This window comes from Ranitomeya variabilis, chromosome 6, assembly GCF_051348905.1.
Source record: "Ranitomeya variabilis isolate aRanVar5 chromosome 6, aRanVar5.hap1, whole genome shotgun sequence".
Taxonomy (NCBI): domain Eukaryota; kingdom Metazoa; phylum Chordata; class Amphibia; order Anura; family Dendrobatidae; genus Ranitomeya; species Ranitomeya variabilis.
The window spans coordinates 495,387,934-495,412,007 of NC_135237.1; the positions used below are offsets into that span (position 1 = coordinate 495,387,934).

The following is a 24,074-nucleotide window of genomic DNA, read 5'->3' on the forward strand; positions in this document are numbered from 1 at the left end:
AGTCTGCAGTCATTCTTTGTGACTGCAGACTTCTGAGTTCTCACAGTGCACCCTGCACACTGTCAGGATTCTCTGGTGCTGGCGATTTACATACATGCGGTCACGTGCTGACTAGACATGTGTGGCCTCACTCTATGAAAATGAACTGAGCGAGGCCAGGCACGTCTAGTCGGAATGTGGTCGGAAGTATACAAATCGCATGCTTGTGCTGACATGACTGTCCACCGGCAAGGGAGAATCCTAAAAGTGTGCAATGCATTAGTTGTGAGAATTCAGAAGCTGCGATGTCAGGATTCACCTCTGCAGGTTCCAGTCGTCGACACATGGACACGTCACTCATATGCGATTTTCATACTCATGGTCCTGTAACAACGAGCTTCTCTTCTGCTTCTCTCAGTTTTTCACTGAACATTGGGAGCTTAAGGGAGAGGAGCTCGTCGGTACATGACTAAGTGTGAAAATCGCATACGTTCTAGGGGGGGGGGGCGCCAAACTCGGGAACAGCCCCGGGCGGCAAAAGCTCTAGCTACGCCCCTGCCTCCACTGACCCTAAATGTACTGTCCTTACCTTGCTGCGGAGATTGGCATCCTAGATATAAATACATAGGTCAGATACTACTGTACAAGTCCACCAGATGTGTTTCATGTGGCTTGATATCTTACATCCTCTAAGTATTCACCAGAGGCACGTGGAAAAATGCTCTAGATTTTTTTTCTGGTACATAGTAGGCACTGTGTAAAACTTTCAAGGAAATCTCTACAAGGGAAGTTTGGTAACTGCCTTTTGACAATGTATCACAACTGCGGTACCATTCATCAATTGACATATCAAATCCTACATCCTCTTCCCATTGTAACATGTATTTTAATTTTCTATCATCATGTGGCAGACTAATGGTAGAATAAATCAGTGAGATTGTTCCTCTTCCTAACGGATCATTTAAACACTTATTTTCAAAGCTCGTTGCCTGGAGAGGAGTTTTACCTGGAAGAATTTGCTTGGCGAAATGGAATATCTGATTTATACGCATAATTTCTCTGACTGGGGGTTCATACTTTTGAACAAATTCCTGTCTATCAAGCAAAATGTTGAATGGGGAGCAGAAGTATATAAATTCCCTTCAACGTCCACCATGAAAAAAATTGTGATTCAAGGCCTGGTTGAAACATAGGATTGTGCAATATAGCGGTCAGTGGGGGGGATTAGATTGCAGTTTATATTTAAACCATACTTTCCTCCAAAGAAGTTATGAGTGAACTGTAAAAGGCGCCATAGTTATTAGACCCTGTGGAAGCCGGTAGCGATGATGGCTTAGAGAGAAAAGATTCTAAAAGAACCCATCTGAGTTTATTATTATATGAACAAGTATTGACTAGTTGGGCAATCTGTGCTGACTTATAATAAAGCGCTAAATTAGGAATGGATATCCTCCCCGCTTTCCTGTGGAGGAACATGGTTTTTTGTGCAATTCTGCTTTTTTTTCCTAACCATAGGAACGTAGACATCATAGTGTGTAAATGAGAAAACGTTCTGGCTGGTATCATAACCGAAAGGGATCTGAAGAGATATAGAAAACGAGGTAATGACACCATTTTTATTGCATGTATTCTGCCGAGCCAAGACAACTTCGAGGATGATCTTCTGCTTAAATCAGCTTGAAAACCCTGAATCAATGGAGTGTAGTTCCACTTGCACAAAGTTGTCTTATTAACTGTTAAGTTGATACCAAGCTAAGTTAAATAGTGCTCTTTTCATATTTAAAGTGGATTGGGATGCTTTAAATTTCTATTTTTTTAACCACTAAAATATGAAGCCACGATAGAAGTTTGACATTGATATAATTGTAATGCCCTGAAGAATCGTGTTTTCAGGTATTTTTTACCACACATTGAGCACTGTAACAACAATATCCCCCCAAAAAAATTTTTTTGTATATTCACCACTCTTAGAATTTTTTTTCCTGTTTTTCAGTATATGGTTAAATGAATGGTATAATTAGAAATTACACATCCTCCCATGCCTTATGGGTATGTTGCTGAAAAATAGTAATAAGTTATAGTTCTTGGAAGAAAGGAGATAAAAAAACTAAAGGACAAAAAAAAAATTGCATTTATGGGAAGGGGTTAACTCATTTGCTTGATACCCAAACAGTTTGCATATTTTGGGCAGTACAGTCTCTCTTCACATGAGATGTGTCTATGGCAACAACAATCTTTTAGACCATATATGAAACATTGATCAGAAACATTGACATGCTGATTGACAGCTGGCTCCCCGTTGCCTAACTTCCTTCAGATGACCCCAAAGATAAAAGTCTAAGGGGGTCAGATCAGGAGGCCTTGGTGGCCATTCAACTGGCCCACGACGAACAATCCACTTTCCATGTAACTGTTCATGTAGGAATGCTCGGACCTGACACCCATAATGTGGTGGTTTATGCTTTGAAGATACGAGATGTGCAGCATCTGAAACAACGGATACTGGAAGCCTGTGCTAGCATTCATTCTGCAGTGTTGCCATCAGTGTGTCAAGAGTGGGAGAAGAGGGTTGCATTGACAATCCAACACAATAGGCAGCACTTTGAACACATTTTATAAGTGGTCATAAAATTGAAAATAACTCATGAAAGAATAAAGTTACGTTAAAAGCAAGCACACAATTGTTTTTCTTGTGAAATTCTCAATAAGCTTGATGTGTCACATGATCCTCTTCCCATTGGAAAAAATTAAGTTGGATCCAAAATGGCCGACTTTAAAATGGCCACCATGGTCACCACCCATCTTTAAAAGTTTCCCCCTCCCATATACTAATGTGCCACAAACAGGAAGTTGATATCACCAACCATTCCCATTTTATTTAGGTGTATCGATATAAATGGCCCACCCTGTAGATATCCTAGAGCAATGGTTTGTAGGAGCAGCATGGACCACTCGATGGATACTTGTATGATCCTTCACTGATTCCCATTTTACATGAATTAGAGAATGGAAGGCTTACTTTTTATAATATGAACAGGGGTAACATGGTCCTTAAAACCAGTTAGGAATCTTGGAGATGCTTTACCAGTATATTCTGTATATCAGTGCATCATTTCTATGCATGATCGGATAGGTTTACCTTGTAAAGAAATAATTTTTCCCATTTAAATGCAGGTCCTGAAGTGTGGCATGAATTATTCCCTAATGCTAATGGAGATCGTCAGTCACCGATTGATATCATCACTGACGCTGCTACCTATGATCCGAATTTGCCACCTTTCAATGTTGACTATGACCCGTCCTCTGCCAAAGTTATTGTGAATAGGGGCCATACATTCAGTGTTGAATTTGATGATGACCAGGACAAATCAGGTTGGTTTTTATCCTCTCTGTATAGTTGTACTGTACATTAATACATTATCTATACATGACTGAAACGTATACTGTGCCTACATGAATTTAACCCAAGAAAGACTTGTCATGTCTCACGACTTGGGAATCATATAGCATTGTATTGCTACTATTGTATTGCTTTGCAGTAAGATTTGCCCATTAGACGTTTGTCCTCTCTCTCTCTGTCTACCTCCCTAGCTCTGATGTCAGCAATCCCCCTTTCTTTTTGTTCCTCATCCTGTGTCAGCCATCTTAAGAAGCACATGTCTTCAGCTCTAGTTCAGAATAGTCTTTTTGACCTATTGTACCATTACAGCTACTAATACTGTAATTATGCATCTTACAAGAATTCAGCTTGAACATAGACCTTCTTCTGAACACTTCATATGGGTCTCCTGTAGTCGAGTTCAAGCTATGTGATGATGTCTCTATGTGTGAGTACTGGTACATAAACAGGCAGCATAGAAATGGTGTCTTCAGGCCCCCTACACTCGCAGCCTATTTATGGAGTCAGAATAAGGCTAACTCATGTTAATCCCTTAAAGAGGTTTTACCAAGACTAAAGTTAATTTTAATCAACATTTTAATTAATAACTGTTCAATAAAAATAAGTTCAACATTTGGATGTGTTTTAAAAAAAAGTCTGAGCTAAGATAATCTTATAAAGGAACATTGTCTGCATACACAACATCTCCTTGGCGGGGGAGGAAGCAAAGGACTATACAGACATAACAGCATGGGATTTCAGGTGATTCTTTCTCTGAGTTAAAACATTGTTTAACCCCGTCATGACCTTGGGATTTTCCATTTTTCCGTGTTCGTTTTTCGCTCCCTTCCTTCCCAGAGCCATAACTTTTTTATTTTTCCGTCAATATGGCCATGTGAGGGCTTATTTTTTGCAAGACGAGTTGTACTTTTGAACGACATCATTGGTTTTACAATTTCTTGTACTAGAAAATGGGGGAAAAAATTCCAAGTGCCGTGAAATTGCAAAACAAATGCAATCCCATGTGTGTTTTTTTGTTTAGCTTTTTTGTTAGATTCATTAAATGCTAAAACTGACCTGCCATTATGATTCTCCAGGTCATTACAAGTTCATAGACACCAAACATGTCTAGGTTATTTTTTATCTCAGTGGTGAAAAAAATTCCAAACTTTGCTAAAAAAAAAAAAATAATTGCGCCATTTTCCGATACCTGTAGCATCTCCATTTTTCGTGATCTAGGGTCGGGTGAGGGCTTTTTTTTTGCACGCCGAGCTGATGTTTTTAGTGATACCATTTTGGTGCAGATACGTTCTTTTCATCGCCCATTATTGCATTTTAATGCAATGTCGCAGCAACCAAAAAAAACTAATTCGGACGTTTTTAATTTTTTTCTCGCTACGCCGTTTAGCGATCAGGTTAATCCTTTTTTTTATTGATAGATCGGGCGATTCTGAACGCAGCGATAGCCAATATGTGTATATTTGATTTTATTTTTATTGTTTTATTTTCAATGGGATGAAAGGGGGGTGATTTAAACTTTTATATTTTTTTTATTTATTTCATAGTTTTTTTAAAACATTTTTTTTTACTTTTGCCATGCTTCAATAGCCTCCATGGGAGGCTAGAAGCTGGCACCACTTGATCGGCTCAGCTATATAGCAGCGATCATCAGATCGCTCCTATGTAGCTGAATTACAGGCTTGCTATGAACGCTGACAACAGGGTGGTGCTCACAGCAAACCGGCATCAGCAACCATAGAGGTCTCAAGGAGACCTCTGGTTACTATGCCGACGCATCGCTGACCCCCGATCATGTGACGGGGGTCGGCGATGTGCGCATTTCCGGCAGGATGGCCGGAAGCGGTAGTTAAATGCGATTCCACTCGCCGCTATTGTGCACACATGTCAGCTGTACAAAACAGCTGACATGTCGCGACTTTGATGTGGGCTCACCGCCGGAGCCCACATCAAAGCAGGGGATCTGACCTCGGACGTACTATCCTGTCCGAGGTCAGAAAGGGGTTAAAAACAGGCAGGGAAACGTTTCCCCTCACAAAAATAATCAGCAGTGATCCCGTGCTGTAATGTCTGTATACTCTTTGCTCCCTCCTGCCCAGTAGCTGTAGTATGATCAGACCGTGGCCCTGTATGGTCAGACACAGCCATTACACAGCAGGGACACATTTATAAGATTATCTCAGCACAGGATCATTTTCTAAACACTGTGAGGTTGATGATGAAGAGCACGCATTGAGCCAGTGAGCCAGTTTCTTTGTAGCCCTTGATGGTTTTTGCCACTGCATTTGGGGACACTTTCAAAGTTTTCCCAATTCTTCGGACTGACTGACCTTCATTTCTTAAAGTAATGATGATCAGTGATCACTCGTTTTTCTTTACTTAGTTGCTTTTTTCTTGCCATAATACAAATTCTAACAGTCAGTAGGACTATCAGCTGTGTATCCACCAGACTTCTGCACAACACAACTGATGGTCCCAACCCCATTTATAAGGCAAGAAATCCCACTTATTAAACCTGACAGGGCACACCTGTGAAGTGAAAACCATTCCCGGTGACTACCTCTTGAAGCTCATCAAGAGAATGCCAAGAGTGTGCAAAGCAGTCATCAAAGCAAAAGGTGGCTACTTTGAAGAACCTAGAATATAAGACATAATTTCAGTTGTTTCACACTTTTTTGTTAAGTATATAATTCCATATGTGTTAATTCATAGTTTTGATGCCTTCAGTGTGAATGTACAATTTTCATAGTCATGAAAATACAGAAAAATCTTTAAATGAGAAGATGTGTCCAAACTTTTGGTCTGTACTGTAAGTCTCTACACTCATCCTGGGGGACACATAACTGTCCTCGTATATGATCCGCCTCACTGCCTCACACTTGTAGTGCAAGTAATTTACTGCCACGTGTAACTGTGAAGTTCCTGTCTCTGGAATGTGTAGAAGTATTTGTAAAGTGTTGTGCCCGCTATCTGTTGTATGTACTTTTCATTAAGTTGTTCAGTAATGAAAAGTGTCTCAGTTCCACCGCTCAGTGTGTATGGGCTACAATTACTGACTGCTCAGTCATCCAATCTGGTGCAGAGACGTGGTGAGCTGTAAGTATTTGAGTAACAGGTCTGTTGTCCAATCCGAGTCTGAAAGGTGCTGATCCTCCTTCAGGTGTTCTATGTTCCAGTGATTGCTTAGCTACAGTACTTAACTGAGCTATCTGGTCTAGATAGCTGTCAGTCGTAGCTTTCAGCTTTGTGTGGTTTGTCCTCTGTGCCTTGTTCTCAGCATTCTGACATTCCGATACACCTCCTTCAGGTGTTCTATGTTCCAGTGATTACTTAGCTACTTAACTGAGCTATCTGGCCTAGTTAGGTGTCAATCGTAGCTTTCAGCTTTGTGTGGTTTGTCCTCTGTGCCTTGTTCTCAGCATTTTGACATTCTGATACAGACCATGGATTTTCCTATTATCTACCTGCTTGTAATAACCCTTTTGCTCTGATCTGCTTTCGTCCTGGTATTCTGACCTCGGACCGTTGCCTGATTAAGCCTTTATCCCTTCCCTCTCTTTATGATGTACCCTCCTAACTCTTAACCTCAGAATCCTTGACTGCCATGACTCATGGCTTATCTGGGAAAAGTGACTCAGTGTCACAAAAAGTTTATTTTTGGACTCTTATTTCCCTCATTCATCACTATTCTATCTGGTCCTGGCCTGCCATGTCTAGCGGCAGCAGTCTGCAGAGCTCTATAGCCATGATAACAGCACACGCACCTAGCTAAGATCCACATTTTCCTATAGCATAGTGTGCCGCCCCGTCCGTTACACTATTTACGATTATAGATCTGCAAGAGATTTTAGAGCTCTAAATAAAAAAAAACAATGCTGGTGCACTGAAAGTTGGACTTTGTTCATGTTAGATATGTGTAATCCATTCTTATTAAATATGCTCTTATGAAGTCCAGAAACACAGGACAATAAAAAAATCTGATTGAAGTCACCGGCTGCTGATTACCTCAAGAAAATTATTGGTACAAGTTTTTATTAGAACGTTCTTGGCATTGAAAATAAATAATCAACCAGCTCTCCAATATATTTATGCACCATCACTATTAAACCAGCCTTTCATTCTGAGCAGTTTTAATGTTTAGCATTTTTTATAATCGACTACATACATCATAAAAATGTCATAAAACCGGCTCCAGCATGCCAGCAGAAATTCTGTCTGTCGCTAAAAGCCCCTGACTTTTGACCATATCACTTTCTTTTATCTTTCACCATCAATCAATAACTTTGATCCTTATCTTCACATGTTGATAAGTACGGTAAGGTCAAGTAAAAAAATGACGCAAACAAAACACAGAGTTTTAACTAGTTGGCCCTTTTGTGCAGCCGTAAACCATCTGCTCGCAGACATCATAGTGTCTGGCCACATATATTTTCCGTGACATGGAGATGAGTGGCGTGTGGCACCATAGGGATGGAAATTTATGAATGGGGTTGTGAGGTGGACTTACGAAGGCAGTCATACTTGAAAAATGAATTAGGTCAGCTCTGCTCTCCAATCCTAAGGGTGCACAGTATTCCATCCTGATCCTCACGTATGCAGTATAATAGAAAGAAGAATAGTTCCAGCTTCCATTTTTAAAAATTAAAAAAAATTATTTGAGAAAGCTAAAATTGCATGGCACTAGGGCTGATACAATAAACTTGTATCTTGGATAAGAACCGCAATTGCAGTTGAAATGTGTTGCTCCTTCTCTTAATTTTGCCTACTTGTACCAGCCCTAGTGCCATGCTATTTTAACTTTCTCAAATAAAGTTTTTTGAATTTTTAAACCTAGGAGATGGAACTGTTCTTCTTTCTATTGGACCCACTAAGGTTCAGGTCTGCAGGCATACATGGATCCCAGATGTTGGTGCAGCTTGCAGGATGGCACGTGGGGAGCGAGGATTTGGCACACTCAGGAATCTTGGGAGCAGCAGGAACATCAAGTGGAAGCCAACTGGGAATGAGGCAAGATAAAGCATGGTTGGGCACAGAAGGTGGAGTACGCCAAACTAAAGGAAACAGAGCGTAGGAATGACATGCTGTAGTTTTCCAAATCAGTCAGGAAAATAAAACCAATGTGTGTGCATGAGATTTCTGAATCTCATAGGCTTTGCTGGTACTGTAAAATGCAGCTTAAAATGTGCATAAAAAAGCAGCAAAAACGCAACATGTGAATATAGTCTAAATCCGCCTGTAATACAGTATCAGTAGTCTATGGTGAAGTATAGAATTTCTCTAATGCTAATGGGAATTGTTGTGATAAAGACTCTTTGTGATTTTGTTCTCTGCGGTAAAGCCCCCGTCACACATAGCGAGATCGCTAGCAAGATCGCTGCTGAGTCACAAGTTTTGTGACGCAACAGCGACCTCAGTAGCGTTCTCGCTATGTGTGACACGTACCAGCGATCAGGCCCCTGCTGCGAGATCGCTGGTCGTGTCGGAATGGCCTGGGCCGTTTTTTGGTCGTTGAGGTCCCGCTGACATCGCTGAATCGGTGTGTGTGACACCGATCCAGCGATGTCTTCACTGGTAACCAGGGTAAACATCGGGTTACTAAGCGCAGGGCCGCGCTTAGTAACCCGATGTTTACCCTGGTTACCAGCGTAAATGTAAAAAAAAACAAACACTACATACTCACCATCTGATGTCCGTCAGGACCCTTGCCGTCTGCTTCCTGCTCTGACTGAGTGCCGCCGTACAGTGAGAGCACAGCACAGCAGTGACGTCACCGCTGTGCTGTACTTTCACTTTCACTTTGCGGCGCTCAGTCAGTGTGGGAAGCAGACGGCAAGGGACCTGACGGACATCAGATGGTGATTATGTACTGTTTGGTTTTTTTTACATTTACGCTGGTAACCAGGGTAAACATCGGGTTACTAAGCGCGGCCCTGCGCTTAGTAACCCGATGTTTACCCTGGTTACCCGGGTGCTGCAGGGGGACTTCGGCATCGTTGAAGACAGTTTCAACGATGCCGAAGTCGTTCCCCTGATCGTTGGTCGCTGGAGAGAGCGGTCTGTGTGACAGCTCCCCAGCGACCACACAACGACTTACCAACGATCACGGCCAGGTCGTATCGCTGGTCGTGATCGTTGGTAAATCGCTATGTGAGACGGGGCCTTAATACTGGAGCCCAGGAGGAGCTCGATGGTTCTTGTACATCGTCAGTATATTTATAATAGATTAACAATTCCTAGTTCTAATTAAAGACACTCCAGAATTGGCACTTTATGGCAAGGAAGGCAAGCATTAAAAAAAATATTGAATTTTATTTTGAAGACTTCCACAAAATGATTAAGCTAGTTTGTGACTTGGCATTAAAACCAGACTTTTGTATTTAGCAATAAACCATTTGGGTATGTGTTGTTTGACATACAGACATTTTTGTTTGACATTATAGTACATAGAGCAAGTTTTATCCTTTTGTTTCTGATTTTTGTTGATAGTGATAAGAGGTGGACCGCTGCATACCAGCTACAGGTTGCGCCAAATACATTTCCACTGGGGACGTTCGGATGAATATGGTTCAGAGCATAAGGTGGATGGGAAGGATTATCCGGCAGAGGTAGGAAGATGTTTGTAAATGATAATGGAACATGTTTTATCATTATTACTCTTATAAAAATAAAATTAAAGAAGCCGCTATATGCTTTAGTGCATACGTCTCGTTTACAATGTAAGTCTATGGATCCTCGTTTTGACATTCCCGAAGGGCTTTTGCAGATGACCATGTGATCAGTCTGAGTGCTATCTGACAAAACATCGGATCCAACCAAGACCAATGTTAGCCTATTGGGCCGCTGCATGTCCGAGTCTGACCCAATATTCAGAATGTACTCGGTCGTGCAGATCAATAAGTGCATGGAAATCATCGAACTGCACATGGATGACATCGCAGTGCAGAGCTGTGGGGTTTTTTTTCACATGCCAATTCGGCATGAGAAAACAATCACAGCATGCTGCAAGTGCATCCGATAATCAGATCATGCACACCTATAAAAGTCTATAGGTATAACGGGAATGGTGGAACCACTGTGCAACGGTCCAAGGAGAGCCTGGAAGGGTGTGACTAGGTGAGCACCGGATTCTTCCATAGAGCCCCTGATGGTGGGGTTAGGCTTGGCTCCCGATGGACACAAGGTGAAACTCCCAGAAAGACCTCAGACACACGAAAGCTGACCACCAAGGAACAAGTAGCTGGAACGGCTCGGTAGGAGAGTACAGCTGATACAGGCAGGAACACAGGAACCACAGATGCTGGCGGGTACGGCTGGTATACAGATAGGCACAGGCAGGTGCGACCTGGTATGGCTGGTATACAAATAAGCACAGGCAGGTGCGACCTGGTATGGCTGGTATACAGATAGGCACAGGCAGGTGCAACCTGGTATGGCTGGTATACAAATAAGCACAGGCAGGTGCGACCTGGTATGGCTAGTATACAGATAGGCACAGGCAGGTGCAACCTGGTACGGCTGGTATACAGATAAGCACTGGCAGGTGCAGACTGGTTCAGCTGGTGTACAGAAAAGCACTGACAGGTGCAGGCTGGTCCGGCTGGTATACAGATAGGCACTGTCATGTCCCACGACTTGGGAAATCATTCAATGTTTGCATTGTTTGTGTTTTATCCTTCTTTCTAGGCAGAAGTTTGCTTTTCCCTGTATTTTGTCCCAACTCTCTCACTGTAGTCCTGTGATGTATGTTTGTTCACGCCCTTATTCTCCATTTTGTCATCATCACCATATCTGTATGCATCCTACTGCATGTACTCTGTTGAATATTCCTTTTTACCTGCTGCTTTCATCATAATACAAGAATTTCGGTTAAAGCAATCCTCTTTTCCTGGAGTCTTCTTACATGAGATCGTGGCTGAGTTAAGCTATCTGATAAATCGGTATGAACGTGAGTACAGGTCAATACGGAAGCGCCCAAAAGAATAGGTCTATCCAGGCACCACTGCGTTCTACATACCCATGAGTCAGAATAGTAAAAAGGAATAGCCTGCCTTCAGAGACAGTAACTCAAGGTCTGTGCTGAACCTCAGTGGAAAAGGACATTTCCCAGATACACAGTAACCCAGTTCCCAGCCAGACCCCAGCGTGCATAGAAGCACACACTGCAGATAAACAGTGAGAAGTATAACCCTCATCATCCACTCTTCCTGCCTGCAAACAAATCATGTCTGAAGCGAGGTATACAATGTCCCTACCAGACTTACAGACACAGGAAAGAGACCTAGATCCCCATCCACCAGCTAGTGAAAGGGGAAAACGTACAGTTAAACCTACATGGAAAGTCATGGAGAATTTAGAGACTGAAAAATGTGTTGTATATAGTGATGTGTCTTCACTATGGGAGAAAGTGCTGAGTCACATAGACACTGTATCAAGGCCTGCTTCTCATGAGTTACCACTAGAGGGAGTCCTAGAACAATTATGCACAGCATACCAAAGGTATATGGAGAAGACTGACCAATACATTATTCTCCTGAAGAAACTGAATCTGCCAGAGACTTTAAAAGAATTGCAAAGTTTCCAGCAGCTTAATTCTGAAAGGGACTGCACCGTACGTGACATTAAAACCAAGATAGAGGCTAAAATTGCACGGACACCAGATGCATCATCTCGCTCATCCAAATCGTCTAAGCACTCAAAACGCTCATCTAGGTCAAGTTCATCAAAATATTCCACTCTCAGCCAGCAGCTTATAAGGGCACGTGCTAAGGCAGAAACGTCTAAGATACAAGCAACCTTTGCGCAAAGGAGAGCAGAAATGGATGCAGCCACAGCACAAAAGAGAGCAGAAATGGATGCAGCCACAGCACAAAAGAGAGCAGAAATGGAGGCAGCCACAGCACAAAAGAGAGCAGAAATGGAGGCAGCCACAGCACAAAAGAGAGCAGAAATGGATGCGGATGCAGCACGCAAGGAAGCTCTGGAGAAGGAATGTGAGCACGCAACAGCCATGGCGGAGTTAAGGATCCTGGAGCGAGCTATCAGTGGGAGTCAAAGAGACAGCATCAGTTTGTGTGAAGTGGAGGTGGAGGACCCTATTGAACGCACAAGAGACTACGTGCTAAGCCAAAATGGCGAACAGCAGATCATCACTAACACTCCTGATGGCGTTCATGCTTCTCCAGGACACCAGGATGCCGATCCACTTACAGAACCCTACACTCAAGGTCAGTACAATGCTCCCAAACTTGAACTTCCTTCGTATTCCAGTATGCGCCAAGACCATGCATCTCATCAAACTCCACAGGCTATTATCTACACGCAACCCAATATACCGGCAGGTCATTATACTCTCGACAACCGCACAGTACCAGCTCCGCATGTAGCAGAGACTATACCCACCAAACCGGTTGCTGGACTAAATGCATATGCCACTCCATACTTACCCACATTTCAAGGCCAAGACGTCTCCACTCCTATGTACAACACCGCTCAGCCCACATTCGTGCATCCTAAGTCAGAAAGAACAGACATGTCCGACTTCGCAAGGTACATGATTCGCCGCGAACTTACTAAAACCGGTCTCACAAGGTTTGACGACCAACCTGAAAATTACAGAGGTTGGAAAAATGCCTTTAGAACCGTAACTAGTGACCTTGGCATCACTGCTGCCGAAGAGCTGGACCTGCTAATCAGATGGCTAGGACCACAATCCACCGAGCGTGTCAAGAGACTCAGGTCTGTACATATCAGTAATCCAACGGCTGGTCTCATGGCTGCATGGGAAAGACTAGAGAAAAACTTTGGCAGTCCAGAAGCCATAGAGGACGCACTGTTCAAGCGATTACAGAGTTTTCCAAAGATATCAAGCAAGGACAGTTCAAAGTTCCTGGAGCTCAGTGACTTGCTGTTAGAGCTCCATCTGGCCAAGGCAGACACCCACCTACCTGGCCTCAGCTATCTGGACACTGCTCGTGGAGTAAATCCCATTATCTCCAAGCTACCGTACAACGTACAAGAAAAGTGGACTACACTAGGGTCAAAATACAAGAAAGACCATCAAGTGTCATTTCCTCCGTTCTCCTACTTCTGTGAGTTTATAAAAGATGTGGCAGAGCGCAAGAACGACCCAAGCTTTTCCTACCAAGAATCCAGTGGCCCAGCTTCACCTCCTTCTAAATACGTCAGCGCACGCTCGAACGACAGAAACCGCAGGGGTCCAGTGTCAGTGAAGAAGACGGATATTCTTCCCTTACCAACACCAGCCCCAGACAAGAGTAACAAAGGTGAAAAGATAGAGAACCCAAATCGTGAATGTCCCATCCACAAGAAGCCACATCCCTTAAAAAAGTGCATCGGCTTCAGGAAGAAACCGCTCCTAGAACGCAAGGAGCTTCTAAAGAAGTTCGGGGTATGCTACAGATGTTGTGCTTCTACTGAACACCTTGCTAAAGACTGTAAAACTACAATTAAGTGCATGGAGTGTGACAGTGAGGACCACGTACAAGCACTCCACCCATTCCGTCCTGACTCTACACTTACTCCTTCCCCCACCACGAGCCATGGCGGGGAGGACGCAGCTCAAACTGCAAGCCATACCACAATATCTTCTTCATGCACAGAAGTCTGCGGAGAAGACCTCTGGGACAAGTCCTGTGCGAAGATTTGCCTGGTGAACGTATATCCCAACGGTCACCCAGAGAAAGCCGTGAAGGTGTACGTCCTTCTGGATGATCAGAGCAACCGATCACTTGCAAGGTCAGAACTCTTTGATATGTTTAACTTAAAGGGAAATGCCTACCCTTACACCTTAGGTACCTGCAGTGGTGTTACAGAGGTTTATGGGAGAAGGGCCAGTGGTCTTACAGCGACATCTCTCGAGAACACCGTCGAGATACCGTTACCTACACTGGTCAAGTGCAACCAGATTCCATCCAATCGAGAAGAGATCCCAACGCCAGAGGCTGCTCTTCATCACCAACATCTCAAGGGGATAGCAAACAAGATACCAGCCCTCAACAACAGTGCAGATATCCTGATTCTGCTTGGCAGAGACATTCTCCGGCTGCACAAGGTGCGTCAGCAAATTAATGGACCACACGATGCACCATTTGCCCAACGCTTAGATCTAGGCTGGGTAATCATAGGCAATGTTTGCATACACAAGATGAAGAGACCTAACAACATCTCCTCTTACAAGACACACATCTTGTCAAATGGTCGCAGCACCCATTTCCAACCATGCCCACATCACTACTGGGTGAAAGAGAAAGTGAGCAACACCAAGTGGCAACAGGAATCCTTCAACAACATGAACACACTCCAGTCCTGGGAAGAAAACCTCGGGTCATCAGTGTTCGATTCCACAAGTAATGACAACAAGTTGGCACCCACAAAAGAAGACAACAGAAACTATCTTAGGTTCCTATGGCACAAGGACAACAACGTCAACAATCAGGTCATAGACTACCGGATGAAGGTCCATGTCTTCGGCAACAGTCCCTCACCTGCTGTGGCGATCTATGGACTGAGACGGACAGCCCAGGAAGGTGAGAGAGAGTACGGTTCCGATGCTCGGCAATTTGTAGAGAAGAACTTCTACGTGGACGATGGGCTCAAGTCCTTGCCCACAAGCGAAGATGCAATTGACCTACTCTCCAGAACACAGGAAATGCTATCCACATCAAACCTCAGACTCCACAAGATTATCTCTAACAGTCAAGAGGTAATGAACGCGTTTCCATCTGAGGACCATGCCTCAAACCTAAAGGACCTCATCTTGGGTTCCGATGTTCCTCCAACACAGCGCAGCCTTGGTCTACTGTGGGATATCAAACGGGACACCTTCACTTTCCAAGTGTCACCCTATGACAAACCCTTTACCAAACGAGGAGTCCTATCTGTCATAAATAGCATCTATGATCCTCTCGGGTTTGTAGCACCCATCACTATTCAAGGCAAGATACTGTTAAGACAGCTTACGGCCGAGAACACGGATTGGGACACCCCGCTCCCAACTCAGAAACAGCAAAGGTGGGAGGCATGGAAGAAGTCTCTGAAGTTCTTAGAGCAACTCCAAGTCCCACGTTGTTATTCTCCAAGATCACCTTTGACTGCAATCAGAAGAGAAGTCCATATTTTCTCTGACGCATCTACAGAAGCCATAGCCGCAGTAGCTTATCTGATGACCTTAGGAACTAACAAGGTACACTGTGGTTTCATCCTGGGTAAAGCCAAATTAACTCCAAAGCCTGCACACTCTGTACCCAGACTCGAGCTTTGCGCTGCGGTATTGGCAGTAGAAATTGCTGAAGTTGTACAAGACGTAATGAACGCGTTTCCATCTGAGGACCACGCCACAAACCTAAAGGACCTCAACTTGGGTTCTGATGTTTCTCCAGCCACACTTCTCACACAGAAGATTGGAGCTGCTACAGTTCCGCCTGGGAACTTCGATAATAAGGACATTTACAGACGTCAGTGGAGGCAAGTACAATACCTGGCTAACGTGTTTTGGCATCGATGGAAGACCAAATATTTACACTTGCTTCAAAACCGTCACAAATGGCAGACGCCCAGTCCCAATCTCCAAGAAGGAGACCTTGTTCTCTTAAAGGACAAAGAGGCTCATCGTAATGACTGGCCAATGGGACTTATCACCAATGTCCTACCCGGTGAGGACGGAAAGACTCGTAAGGTAGAAGTTAAGGTGACAAAAGGGGGCTCTACCCGAACCTTCTTCCGCCCGGTCACTGAACTCGTGCTGCTTCTACGTAAGGAGGATACCACATGAACTGAACATGCTCCTGGACGTTGTTCACGGCGGGGAGCGTTCCTCCTCATTCCCCAGTTTATTGAATGTTGACATTTTCCATTGGATTGAACCCTTAACATTCCCATTGGATTCTGGGTTGGTGGAAGAGTTTGCATGTTTGCGGCTTCCCCAATCTGAAGATGGGTTTTATATACTTGAACTTATCTTTCGGTGTGATCTACGGGTCAACAACAACGAGTTGGACTTAAAAATCTTTTATGTTTTATTATTGCATGCACGTTTTTCTTCCTCTTGTTTTTTCAGGTTCGAACGACTTCGAAGAATTACGGACATCGTGAAATCCAAGGATTTCAGACGGGGAGTGTCATGTCCCACGACTTGGGAAATCATTCAATGTTTGCATTGTTTGTGTTTTATCCTTCTTTCTAGGCAGAAGTTTGCTTTTCCCTGTATTTTGTCCCAACTCTCTCACTGTAGTCCTGTGATGTATGTTTGTTCACGCCCTTATTCTCCATTTTGTCATCATCACCATATCTGTATGCATCCTACTGCATGTACTCTGTTGAATATTCCTTTTTACCTGCTGCTTTCATCATAATACAAGAATTTCGGTTAAAGCAATCCTCTTTTCCTGGAGTCTTCTTACATGAGATCGTGGCTGAGTTAAGCTATCTGATAAATCGGTATGAACGTGAGTACAGGTCAATACGGAAGCGCCCAAAAGAATAGGTCTATCCAGGCACCACTGCGTTCTACATACCCATGAGTCAGAATAGGCACTGTCAGGTGCAGGCTGGTCACGGCTGAAATACAGAGAGACAAGGCAAGTACAGGTACAGGCAGACACTTATAAGAGATGTAGACTGACTGGAAGGTACTGTGCACCTGACAACAAGCAAGTGTGTTAGGGACTACAATACACATTGCTCAGGCACCTCCATTCAGGTGGAGGTGCTTTAAATACTAAGTGTCTCCCAGCCATAGGCTGGGGAAACTTTAGAACAGTGCCCTGCCCCTTTAAGAAGGAGTGAGTGAGCGTGCGCATTCGGGCTCTAAGCACAGTGTCCAGGGATCTGCACGTTATGCGCAGACCCTGGGCAGCAGCCAGAGAAGAAGGAGGAAGAAGTGTGGGATGGGTGTCGCAGCATCGAGTTAACTGGAGTCCCTGCTGGGGGAGAAGAATAGTATGCAGGGATGCCGGCGTTACAGTAGGTGCATATAAAACATCAAAATGCACTCAGATGTTATACGAGTGCAGTCCAATGTACTCGTACAGAGACAAAGGAGAAATTAATTTCTTCATCTGCTATGCACCTCTGCTGCGATTCTCTCATGTGAGACTCCAAGAGTCTGATCAGAGTGCCATTTGCATAATCGGTCCTATTCTCTCGGTTGACAGAATCTATGACCGTCTGCACCTGCCCAAACATTAGGAAAGCCTTTTCCAGATCAAGCAGAGTCTAAAGTAAGGTGATATCACTGAGAAGAGAGGATATAAATGGCTCTAGATCCCGGAGAAGGTGGCAGTCGGTGAGAATATTAACACACTGACACTACACTACATGCACATATACACAGATTTTGTGAAAAATAAAGTTCATGGGAGGGCTTCTCTAAAATCCAGGGTGAAAATGCACAGAAGAATTAGCCTGCTGCACATTAGAAAATCCGCAGAATGCACTCATTGTCTCAGCATGTGAATGGGGTTTTAAAAAACCCTTTAACCAGTATTGTACAGAAATTGCAAGGTAGGTGCCTCTCCATGCTGCTGAAACCGAGAAGCATTGTATCAGCACAAATACTGAATGATCACTAAAATCAAGTAATTTCTGTAGACAAAAGAGAGATAAGAAAACCATGATTCTTATTAAGCGTATTGTGCGCTTGTGACAAACGCACATGGTATAAGTACCTGAAGCCTCAAGACATGTTGGTTAAAAGTAGAGATGAGCGAATATGTTTGGAAACCGGTTGCCGAATCCGAATGTGCCACATTGGTACCAAATTTGTGCCGAATTTACGTTTGACGCTCGTTTACATACATTTTTGCTCATCTCTACTCCCATTGACTCCAATGGCGTTCGGCTATGTTCGGCGAGCATTGCAAATACAATATTCGCCGGCGATCGGAATCCGAACCAAATACTTAAAAATTCGCTCATCTCTAGTTAAAAGCAATAATCTTATACAGGATAAAAATGTCATGAGAATTTTGGGCTCTCTAAACTTCTTTTGTTTTAAATAATATTGTACTGCCTATTTAGGAGAAAGCTTTATGAACTATCTTTTTAATTATGAAGATTGTGTTTTTTATTTATTTTTGTTCTGAGAAAGTAAAGAAACGAGACTTTTCCCACTTACTATGGTGCAATTGTGATGCTATAGTCTCAGGTTAGGAAAACATCAACTTTCTTTTTTTCCCAATAAGAAATACTGTTGTTTATTTCTTTCCAAAAGTATTAAGCATTAATTCTACCTTCTTTGATCAATTTGTTTCAGCTTCACATCGTCCACTGGAACGCAGAAAAATATTCAAGCTTTTTGGAAGCTGTTCATAAGCCCGATGGTTTAGCTGTTTTGGGAATATTTTTAAAGGTAGAAGTTTAATAAAAAAAACTTATTGTCACTGTTGAAAACTTTTTCTATCATACTAATAAGTACTAGTCCTCTCTTCAAAATTTTGAACCTTAAATGAATCTTATTAATTTAGTTTTCAAGTAGATCCTGTGTTAATATTTATAGATTTGGCAGGTAAAGCTTATAATTACCAATAATTACCATGCAAAATTTAGGAAATATAGGCTTAGCTCCAGGCCCGCCCAGTAATGGTACTTAACTCAAAATGCACCTAAAAACTCCCATCTCTGGGAGTGGCCTTGTTAAGCCTCTTTTGATGCCATTTAGGCCCCTTTCACAAGTCCGTATTTCTGAACAATCGCAGCCGGCAGCTGTGGACTACCCCGATCATCCGCAACTACTGTCACTGATATTAATGGCAGCAGGTGTGGGATGATTGGGGTAAGAGTCTCAAAAGCCCCCACCTGCTGTCGTTCAGACTTTAATATAACACTCATCATTCTCCTCTGCTCGCCGGCAGAGCAGTGGAGAATGATGACAGCCGGCCTAAGCACCAGCCGTCGGGGATCAGTGCTTATTGTAGTGCTTCTTCCCCGGCGGCTGTCCATGTGGTACTGATGCAGCACATGGGTGGCACACGGTTGTCACACATGTGCCACACGTAGTACACACATGGACACACGGACACGGATATCTCCGATACCATTTTTTTCTGGTACCGGAAATATACGGACATGTGAAACCGGCCTTAGACAGCAGGACATTTAGTTTCTGCCACAGGACCGACAAGAAATGGCATCGAAACAACTGAAACACCCCTAAAAAACTACCAGCTGTCAGCAAAGCTTTGTTAAGCCCCTTTTTTATGTCTAGTTCTTGGAACCATTTCTTCATCACTGTTGTCAAGTATCAAATCTGTAAGTTACCTTATAAATCTCTGGAACTGAGCTTTTTACTTCACTGCCTGATTTCAACAGTCATAACCCATGCTTCTACCACCTACACGTAGGACCAAAACCAATCACCAAACCAAAGGATGCACCAGGAAGACCAGACTGGATCAAGATATATTATTTTATTATTTAATTATCAAGCAGCGATACAATATATAAACAACTACCGTTTAAAAATATACGATAAAAATACAAAACAATCATACAAAAAAGTGTGCAGCACAGGACAGCATATAAAAAATGAATATACGGATACCCAACCGCACAGTAATAATAATTATTTATATACCCGTGCAAGGTAAGTATTACCCACAATCAGGGTATATTAGTTCCCTGAAAAATTAAGTGACACAATGTGGAAACAAAAATAAAAAAAACTCCAAAATTTGATGTGCAATATATGCAAAAAAGTGCTGAAGTGCAAATAAATTCAAAAAACACAATTGTTTTAACCATCAGGGTTATTTCCAGACCCTGCACAGTGCTGATAGAGACAAAGTGCTAAGTGCTGAACTATAACAGATTTCAGGGAAAAATAGTGGATATTAGTGGATATTACCTTAGGGCACCGCGCCGTCCTGAGTACACGCACACACCCACTGGGTTATGATTGTTTTGTATTTTTATCGTATATTTTTAAACGGTAGTTGTTTATATATTGTATCGCTGCTTGATAATTAAATAATAAAATAATATATCTTGATCCAGTCTGGTCTTCCTGGTGCATCCTTTGGTTTGGTGATTGGTTTTGGTTCTTGGTTTAAGTGGTCTCCACTTTCTTTTTCCTCAAAAGACACCCGGCTGAGCTAATATCACTATATTTATGATTGTGATACTGATTTATATATAGCCTTTATTTTATTTGGGTTGTTCTTTTGTAATTTTTTCACCTACACGTAGGGCCCAGTTCATCAAGACTGGCGTTATTCATGTCAGGTTTGATGAGGAAATGTGCTGGAGTCCAAAGGTCCCGAGTCATGATAAGGCACATGGCTCTTCGTAAATCATCAGCATCTGGCAAGTGGCGTGCACCTCTCCACGAATTCTATTCCAGTCCCTGCTGGATTAATATTTGTGGCATAACGAATGCCGTTCCTTGTCATGAATTTTGCCACCCCCAGTCTTTCCCCGGCTCCAACCACTTTGTCAGAGTTGGGAGAAAATGGCGTGAGTGAGACAAAAGTCGCATTATTTTAGCGCAGCCTCAAGCTGCACAAAAATAATGCAGCTTTTCAAAGCTTTTCATGCCACTACGTCTAAGCTTTGATTAATAGGGCCCATAGTGATTGACCCACGCGGTGGCCCTGATTCATCATTTGTGACTTATTGAAATCACTTTTTTTTTTCTGTCTTGTGGTTTTCGCTGATGATTTTTGCCATAAATTTGACAAACTGGTGCATGTGGTTCATGAATTTATTGCTAAAAATACTTTTTATTTTTGTCATGAACCGTTGTTTGCAACTTTTCAATACCAAAAGTTGCAAAATGCTTTGAAAAGTCGTAAAAATGCACCAAATTGAAAACTTCTCTTGACGCTTTACTCCAGCCGGGGACTGGAGTTATATGCACAAAAAAGGGACATTTCGTAAAACTCTAATTTCATGAATCTGTGTAAAACATCTGGATAAGCAAAGTTGTTGAGAAAAACTAAAAAAAAAAGACTCAGAAAAGGAAGAAAGCTAGTGTTAAATATATAGAGAATGAGGTGCAAATACTAAAGCTTACTCCAGGAGAAACAACAATGAAGAATTGGGGCTGGTGTATTGATAAAAGTGAGTAAAACAGGACTCTCAACCTTTCTCCAGTCGGCCAGGAAGATTTTACACAGCTTCATGCATCAAAGTGCTGACCAAATCCCAGAAAATATATATATGTTGTATCTCCAAGCATTGCATCTTTTCTGTGTGATACAAATGTCGCAGTAAAACAGGTCAGCTTTAATATCCAAACATCTCATTAACATTTATAGAACACATACTATAATAGCTAATTTTCCTTTCAGATTGAAGAACATAATAAGACCCTAGAAATAATTACAAATGCCTTAGATGACATCAACTTTAAGGTACCAGTCGTAAATCTTGATGACATTTATAAACGTAAATTATATATTGACTACTTGATTACTAATGATCAGCCTATGGATAACTATTCATTTTAGCATGAAGCCTAAACAGTAGAGATGAGCAAATTGACTCTCTGCAAATCAAATTTGTGTCAAATTTTAGGACCCAGGAAATATGATCCATATACGATTCGATTTGCCTAAATGTCCTGTGCTATTTGACATGCTGCAGAAGATTGATGACTGTTACACCCTTCCTTTTTGCAAATTAAAGCCAGTCCCTTGTTTTGACTGACCTATTCAAAGAAGCGTTCCTATCAAAATTTGTGTCCTCTTAATATATTGTAATAATCATATTATATAGCACTGTGTACTTACAATTGCTGATTTGTACCTTCTACCCAGCTAATCTTTCTGTTTTCCATTAGGGTCTTTAACATCATGTGATTAAAAACTGACTAGCTGGATTCTTCTAATCTCTATGCAGAAACAGGAGGTCAATTTTCTCTGCACAAGTCATGAGTCACTGCAAAGTCCCTGGTATGGGGTGGTGGGAGCAGGTGGGCCAGGAATTGAAGAGGGCAATAATTTTTGTAAGGACAAGAGACTTCCTGTTTTTACATAGAGCAGAGAAGCAGTTTGGAGATAAGCGGTTTTCCTTGCGCTGCTGGTGAAATCCCACGAATGGACTCAGGAGATGAAGAAGAAGAAAGGCTGTTTTTATTTTTGCGGTTTATTACATCTACGCTTTTCGAAGTTATCTAACTTCTTACTCAGGATACAACCACCACTGTGGATGCTATTGTGGTTTTTATCCCGAGGAAGTATGTCACGGTCAGCTGCAGCCGCTGATGCGGCCCAGCCATAGACGCCCCCAAGCCGACCACCTCAAAAGGCATGGGGCGCGCATCCCCCAGGGATGCAATATGGACCCTTTATACCACAGAGGGGCCACAGGCCTACCCGAACTAGGGGAGGGCAGAGACCGGGGTTCTGTGGCAGCTGAGCATGTGGACAAGGAAAGAGACACGTAGGACTTGATTACACGGCACAACTTCAGGTATCGAGAAAGTAAAGTTTACTAAAGTAAAGTCACACAGTACATAAACAAAACATAATGATGTCAGGCTGCCGATTCCACACCTCCAGAAGGGTACCACCCAATGGACCCCAAGGCACCAACGGATCACCGAGGCACTTATAGGCAGGACATCAGGACACAGGCAGGACATGAGGGTAAACAAGGTCATCAGGACTCAGGCAAGGGTACAGACAGGACATCAGGACATCAGGATACAGGAAGGACATCAGGATACAGGCAGGGCATCAGGAATACCAGATAGATATCAGACAGGAGTCTTTCAGTTCTGGACATCCGACACGACCTACAGGCACGACCAGTCATCAGGCTCCAAGCTCCAGGCAGCGGTCATTAGGTTCCAGACTGCGGTCGTCAGGCTCTGGGTATCTGACCTAGGAAAGAACTTAAGCGTGATGGTGCAAGCACCGCCGTACTGGACCTGGGCCAGATGGTGTTAGCGCCACATGGTAGTCAGAGCACAGAGTAGTAGATGCTCAGCAGAAACACCGGTTACAAGAGACTCAAAGTCACTGGGTGTGAGGCTCCAGATGCAGAGGGATTCCAGGAACAGTTCAGGCAGGTTCAGGTACAGGACAGGTACAGGATCAAGGATTTGGGCCTGGATATACCGCCTCCAGGACAGGCACCAGAACAGGACAAAACAGGAATCAAGGCAAGGACTTTGGTACCAAAACATAGACAGGAGAGGTGCAGGAACACAAACGCACATAGAAAAGTTCAGGAGCTTTGTGAGTAGCTCAGGCCCAGCCCAAGGGGAACTTTATATAGGATCTGCCCCTCAGCAATTGGCTGGGGGCAGCATTTCAAGTACACACCCTAACCCTGATAAAAGCAGGGGAGGTGTGGCCATGCACGCCCTAAGCACAAACAGAAACCATTACAGCACAATCAGTGCAGGAACTGAGGCTCAGGGCACCAGACTGTGACTGCAAGCACTGACACACGTGGAAAGTCATGTACCAGCTGCAAATGACCTCACAACCCGCAGACAGCTTCCACAGCGGCAACCAGGGACCGCATATGCAGATGGTCATGCAGCAGGGCAAAGACCTAATCATCCATGTATGGCTGCGCAGCAGAGCAGGGAACTGAGAAGGCTCCATACAGGTAATAGCCAACAGTATCCCAGCTCAAATTAGGGGGAAAGGAGTAAAGGGTTAAAGCAAAGACATGCATTGTCACGCTGAAAACCAGATACAGACAGAACAGCATGACATTGTAGTTGGAT

At 43.1% G+C, this 24,074-nt stretch overlaps 1 protein-coding gene across 1 annotated transcript in view; it reads left to right on the plus strand.

Moving 5' to 3' along the window:
* Positions 1-24,074, plus strand: part of LOC143782851 (carbonic anhydrase 13-like) — a 53,312-nt gene that overhangs the window by 21,194 nt on the left and 8,044 nt on the right. The window contains exons 2-5 of the mRNA XM_077270767.1: positions 3,154-3,351; positions 9,863-9,981; positions 18,648-18,743; positions 21,682-21,744. Of these exons, the coding sequence (XP_077126882.1) occupies positions 3,154-3,351; positions 9,863-9,981; positions 18,648-18,743; positions 21,682-21,744 (476 nt within the window). The remainder of the gene's footprint in view (positions 1-3,153; positions 3,352-9,862; positions 9,982-18,647; positions 18,744-21,681; positions 21,745-24,074) is intronic.